This window comes from Anabas testudineus, chromosome 13 (genome assembly GCF_900324465.2).
Source record: "Anabas testudineus chromosome 13, fAnaTes1.2, whole genome shotgun sequence".
NCBI lineage: Eukaryota > Metazoa > Chordata > Actinopteri > Anabantiformes > Anabantidae > Anabas > Anabas testudineus.
In genome coordinates this window covers 9,043,488-9,050,082 of record NC_046622.1, presented here as the reverse complement: position 1 = coordinate 9,050,082, position 6,595 = coordinate 9,043,488, and the positions used below count along the sequence as shown (strand labels likewise).

Below are 6,595 nucleotides of genomic sequence, written 5' to 3'. Positions count from 1 at the left end.
GACTGAAAAACGAGATTGATTCCTAGATTTCTATATTCACCACACTCTCTTTTAACCAGTTGCTCTCTAGCAATGAAAGCAGACGACAAGATCCTACTGGTGGGTGGAATTCCTTCTGCAAGTGTGAGTCATGATGTGGGTGGTATTATTTGTAAAGCCCAGGAGCTTTTGTCTGGTGGTCATCACTATCATGATTATCTAACCAGAAATCCTCTATGTTTAACTCATCTCTATCGCTACATATTGTCAGTATTATGCTGAATTTCTTTTTCTCATGTTTGACTCTTGTTTACAGGGAGCTCAGTATGTAGTGCCTATAAAAAGTATTCACCCTTATTAAACCATGGTTGATTTAATTTGGTTTTTTTTTTTCTACATAAAAAAAAAAAAACTCTTTCACGTCAAAGTCAATACAGGTATCTACAAAGTAATATAAAATAATAAATATTTGGGACCGCAAATAATAATTGCATAGGTATTTAGCCTCTTTTATGAACTCATATAAATCATTATAGATGCTATGGTAAAGTATAATAGCACAAAACTGCTGAAATTAGAGCTGACTGTGAGTTGGAAGTCGTCTTTTTGCCTTAGGTGAAGTTGGATGTTAGTATGAGGAGTAAATAGGGAAGTAGCAGAAGTTTAGCTGGGCCGGAAGCAACTGGCAGGCTGCAATTAGGATCAGTTCTGGTGCGCTACTCCTCATGTATCCAGAACCCTGATTATTATTAGCTAGTTACCACAATCTAATACCACAGCCTGGTGCCTTTTTTTTAAACGTGAAAAACTAGAAAATGACCTTGAAGGCCCTTAGGAGCAAAGTCTTGCCTTGGTCTGGAAGCATTGAAAATAATTTAATTTGTAATAATGTGATAATAGATTAAGAATGCTCTCTATAATGTAAATAAACCACCTAAAATGATTGATATTTCACTGTATGTGTTATACATACAGGAATGTTTTGCATGGAAGGAGTTTGAAATATATAAGGATAATGAAGACACTGTTCACTTGTATCTTGTGTCTTCACTGAACTTATTGAACTGAAATTCACTAAATAGATGTGTTGACATTGATTTTCCAGTTGAAGACATCTCTACACTCCTTACATCCAAGAAAAACAAGTGGAAAAAACAAACAGGGATTTGACGGGGTTCAATTCATGTAATTAAAAGTCTGCATGTTCTTTATGAAGCCTCTAAATGTAGGTCAAAGCCAAAGCTAAGTTTAAGTGAGCGGATAATATTGTCACAGACAGGTGGAAGGAGAGCACACAGCAAGTTAGCTGCTTCAGCACCTGCTTATTTGATGCAGCCAACAGTCATTTTTATTCATGGATGTTTAAATTGGGAAACGTAGGCCACCTGTTTCAGTTAGTCAGTGGAAAAAGGATGAGTGTGGAGGGAGTAGCAGGTGACAACATATGCCGACATTAATTGAAATATTCAGGTGTTGAGTATATACTCAATTTACCTGTGTTTTCCTTCACTGCCCTTTTATTGATTTTTATTCCAGTCTTTAGTCTGCTTCAATTTATATCCCTTCTTTACATTATTGTTGTTGTATTGTATGTATTTATTGTATTCACGGTATCTGCCACTGTATCTGCATTCCCTGTGTTACATAACTGTGGTGAACAACACACAGCAGATGATTCACACTGAGCAATGGCTATGACTTTAGGAAGTAGAGAATCAATGAATGATGATCGCTGATGACACTTTGTTAATATTCCCCACAGAGTGAAAGAAACATTCAAACGGATCTGAATCAGATTCAGATGATTAACAGCCTGCAAACAATAGACCTTCGTGACTCTGAGGGTGGTATTGCTGAAAATCTCTTTAATATCCTTTAACTCTAGTCTGAGATACTGTAGGAAACCACTAGAGACAATGCTGATACACAGAAACTTTGGTTCCTGTTAACCACAGTAAACTGATTAGAATGACGTGCACCTTGAACTGTAAGCAGCCCCAGGGGCAAGCATCTTTGTACTTCATGTTCAAGGGTATATTTTTATATAACACGAATGAGCAACATAGAGGACTCTTTCCATAGCAGCCATTTCAACATGCCACAATAAGAAAAGCATAAAGTTTAAAAATAAAATTAATGACAGCTCAACTGCACATAGTCCTTCAGGGTCCTGGTGTTGTGCGGTTGGCTCATTGTCATAGCCATGTTAAAAATTCACTTCAGTATAACTAAATTCAAGGGAAAACTCTAAAATGTAAGGTTAAAAATAAGGGTTTCTTAGAGGATAATGTGAGATAATTTTTTTCCCCTGAGTGCTGCTCCAATGTGTATTACTACTTTTACTTGACTGAAGTATCCAACTTTATTACTGTGTATTTTTGATTAAGTTCATGAATTAAAGCTACTACTATCAACTGTTGACTTGTGCTATGTGAATACTTATTGTTTGCTTATTGTAATTCTTGGTTTCCTTAGTGGGTTTTTTCTGCAGAGAAAAGCCAAAAGAACTGTCCTAAAATGATTTGTTGCAGTGAGTCTGGTATCGTCGAGAGTGCGGTAGTACAGACTGGAACTTTTCCACACCTTAGTAAAAGACTCAGTCATCTACAGATTAAGTTTGGTCTGTAGTATTATGAATTCTCTACCTCACAGTGTATGAAATTAAACCAGACTGAAATAGAAGAAAATCAAATGTACGTTTCAGAATACTACCAAGTCTTCTACACTTGAGGTTGTTCAGATTATATAGCTAACTATATAGCACTAAGATAGTTTACAGTTGTCTGTGGATGTAGGAAAGAGGAGCCACACCATTCTGACGATAAATCTACTATCCTTATTTTCTCTCTAGCACATAAAGCCAAATAGGCCTAAATATATTTCTGGTCTAGAATCAATAAATATTCAACACATCTTGAACGGAGCCAAAATCCATGGTGCTGCCCTGAGTGGGTGCACAGTGACGCACGGACCACAGTCGAAACTACAGCGCAATGGAAAATAACTTTAATAAAACTCCTATGAAAACAAAAACCAGCAAAACAATAAAAGCCTGTACATTTGACAATATCCAGTGTCTGAGACATTTGAAGGCTAGCGGTGCAAAATACAGCTGCAACACACAGAAACAAACAGGAAAAAACATTATAGGCTTTGGCCTTGGTCCAAGTTTCTCTTTTATAATAAGATATGGTTTCATATACTCAAATATTGCACAAAAATCAAACACAGATGCAGATGACGGAGGAGCACCCCACATCGAAACAAGGAAGTAGTTTTGCATCGCAATGTAATGTCCCACATCTGCTCGTATAAAAACAAAAACACTTTAAGAGAGCGGCAAATATAGGCATGTTCAATTCAGAAAGAGATCATTAAAAACACAGTATAAACAATTACTAAACATTTGCTTTTTGTTTTGGTCCTAACATGTTAACAGCATCAGTTCTTTATGACGAGAGTGTTGCTGCTTCAAAAAGCTGACATGCTTTTAGATTATGACAAGTGGGGTATTGAAAACTCACAGATAATAATAATAATAAGATTTTGTATGATAATGATCCAGTTGATACACATTGTGAATTCAAGCTAAAAGGAACTAAAAAAAAATCTAATTCAGTTTTAGATCTTAAAAAAATCCAGTGTTCAACGATCCAACTAAACTGAGATTCACACATTGGACCAAAAGCCTTTTGTTTTCTTTTTTGAGCGATCCTTCAAATTCATCAGTAATTCCCTCACGAATGTGGACTAGTGAAGTAGTCTGGCACACAGAAGTCTCATGATAAATTCTAAAATGGCAAAAGATAAACAAAAACTCATTAAAAAATAAAATTATATATATATATATATATGTATATATATATACACACACAATCTTCCCCCGCAGCTTTCAGGCACGCTTTGAGGCAGCAGGAATGAGACTGTTAAGATGCACTTCCTGTGGCCATTGTACACATTGTTTTAAGACATGGGGGTCAGATGTCTTTTTATCTCCACCCTTTCCATAGTCAGAGGTTATATCTGCTCTACTGTAAAACAGTTTTGGAGCAGGGTCACAACATGTGCTAGTCCAGCGTTAGTGTGGGCAGAGTGAATGCTTCAGTCCCCTTCCTTTGGAAGTGTGCTCCATCTGCTGTTGTGCCTGTGCAAAACCTGCAACGTTATCCACCATGATTCCATAGAAATGTCACAAGACCGCGATTTTGGATTTCCAGGAGGCACCAAATCACACCGGTGCAAGTTGAGAAGGGATACAGTAAGTAAGTGTGCAGGGTGACTCAACTGTTTTGGAGAGTACGTAGGTTTACTCTGTAAATACAGTATATGGGGCTGAATCTACTCCTGTTTGAAATATTCTGCTAGATTCCCTTCTTTAAATATAAGTGGATGTGATCCAGTCTCCTTGGCACACCATTACCCTTGCCCACACACTCCTTCACTGTGCCCCTCCATTGAGAGGTCCCAGTTGCTCTAGGAGCGGTTGTCTTTGGCGACATTGTGGGCCATCCAGTTGACTTTGGTTGTCCAGCTCTCTCTCAGGGCCTCGTCAAACTTCTGGCGGAACTGCTTCAGTGCCTCGTCATCTGTTTTACCCAGAGCCAGCGAATCCTGAGGAGGGAAGGATGATAAAACAAAAAGGTTATACGTGTTAGCAGCGAGAGGGCGAGAAATGATGAGAAAGGTAATGAAATTGATTCAACAGATTTGCATGAACAGCTGTTCACTGTCAATAAGTAAAAAAATATCCTTCATTTTGAATTTGAGTCCATCTCCAAAGCAATAATGGGGATAGTTGTTTAAACTGTTATAAAGTGCTACAGTCTTCAATTGAACTCAATGTCATTTTCCCTCGTTTTGTCTGGTGTGAACACAGTAATCACACTTGGGTGAGGTGTGTAACAACTGCACTGAGACACCTAAAAAGAGGTGGGCTCTCTCAGAACCATCTAGAGGACTCTGGTGCGGTCCTCCTGGTGAGAAAGCATACTGAAATCATACATGAAATCATCTCTCTAATGTCACAGGAACAGGAGCAGGAATCCACAACACAACCTTTTTTCTTGCGTTTACTTTCTTTGTTCTCTTCTCACTTTATTGTTCCTGCAGCGGAGAACTGACCAATAAGTGGAGAACATGTTCTAATGTAGTTTGAAGTGATGTATTTTGTTATGCTTGGATTTTTCCCAGTGTTAAAAGTGAATAAAGGGGAAAATGTTTGAAATGGTGTGAAAAAACCCATAGACTGCCTGTATTTCTATCCCCTGGTGAGCAATGGAAAGGTTAAGAAAGTATGTTGTCTTTTTGAAATCAGCGTCTTTTTAGCATATTTATTGACATTTTAGCAAAGTGGCATCCCTGTAAGACGTCACTGTCTCTACTGAATGAATAATTAGTCAATTTGCACAGAATTCTACAGGATAACCTCTAAACTACATCATCTTTTGACTTTGAAGCTTGTAGCTTTGTTTAAAAGTCTACCAGGTGTGTGTTTTTGACTCTTAATTGCTTTCACTAACTGTGGTTTCTTTCCCTACATGTTTTTCTCCTTGCAGAATTAAGTTTTCAGAAGGGAAGAACCTAAAGAGATGTACAAATTACAAATATCATATGATAGTTTTGAATGTATATTTCACCTGTTGTTCCTGAGGAAGCATCGTGTTCCATAAGGTACAGATTGAATGTGTGTGTAATAATTGCTTTTCCTCAAGTCGTGTGTTAATGCATGTAATACCTTTAAGTACTGGATGTCTTTAACTGATGTGAGCTCAGGCAGTCCAGCAGTCAGCATGAGGGCAAACAATGTGATGAAGAGGTTCCCGTTTTTCCGCAAGATCAGATAGGCCTCCTCACAATACTGACGAAAGCTAAGAGCAACACAGACAAAAAGCACATAAACGGTTATTTATTTTTTATTATTTTACATATACAATACAATTTCTTTGAATTATTTCGAATAATTTAACATTTGAATGTATTCTCCAACAGAAACCAAAATTACTTTATGTTTTTATTAATGGGTCTGTGGAAGATACTTTCTGTCATGTCAAAGTATTGGCAGCTCTAAGAAATATGAGCAAATGCACACTATCTACATTATATCTTCAGTGTGTGGTTTGTATTGTATGGAATTGTGCCGTTTTGCCTTTCTAGGTATCACATCATATCATCAAAGTATCTGCTTGGGAAACAATTCTGCTGCATGCATAATATCAATGTAATCTACACATATCTTGATTTAACAATATGAATGAGGTGAAAATGATCAGCGGTACTGCGTCCCATTCTCCCAACCACTTTTCTTCACAGTATAGTATGGTTGGTACGATTGAAGTTTCTGGTGATGAACATGGTAAACATTTGCTAATCTGATGTGCTGGTCTATGACTGAGCTAAATCAGGTTGCCCACACTTTGATCATAACAAGTAACAAACGCGTCCTTCATGTTTCCAGTGACTCATTGCAACCAAGTTTCTGTCAGTGAAATGTCTGCATAGGTGGTTTCAGGCTTCACTGACATTTAAGATTTGATTGCAAATCTACATATCCACAGCAGTGAACCCTGCTTATTGTTCTTTTGGGTTTATTAAAAGCTGGTTAAATAGTGCATGTCTA

At 37.5% G+C, this 6,595-nt stretch overlaps 1 protein-coding gene across 1 annotated transcript in view; it reads right to left on the bottom strand.

The window, feature by feature from the left end:
• Window positions 1–2,963: 2,963 nt before the first annotated feature.
• The window catches only part of pik3cb (phosphatidylinositol-4,5-bisphosphate 3-kinase, catalytic subunit beta), a 44,622-nt gene continuing 40,990 nt past the window's right edge, over window positions 2,964–6,595 (bottom strand). The window contains exons 23-24 of the mRNA XM_026375157.1: window positions 5,714–5,846; window positions 2,964–4,590 (exon numbers count right to left, since the gene is read on the bottom strand). Of these exons, the coding sequence (XP_026230942.1) occupies window positions 4,453–4,590; window positions 5,714–5,846 (271 nt within the window). The 3' untranslated portion in view covers window positions 2,964–4,452. The remainder of the gene's footprint in view (window positions 4,591–5,713; window positions 5,847–6,595) is intronic.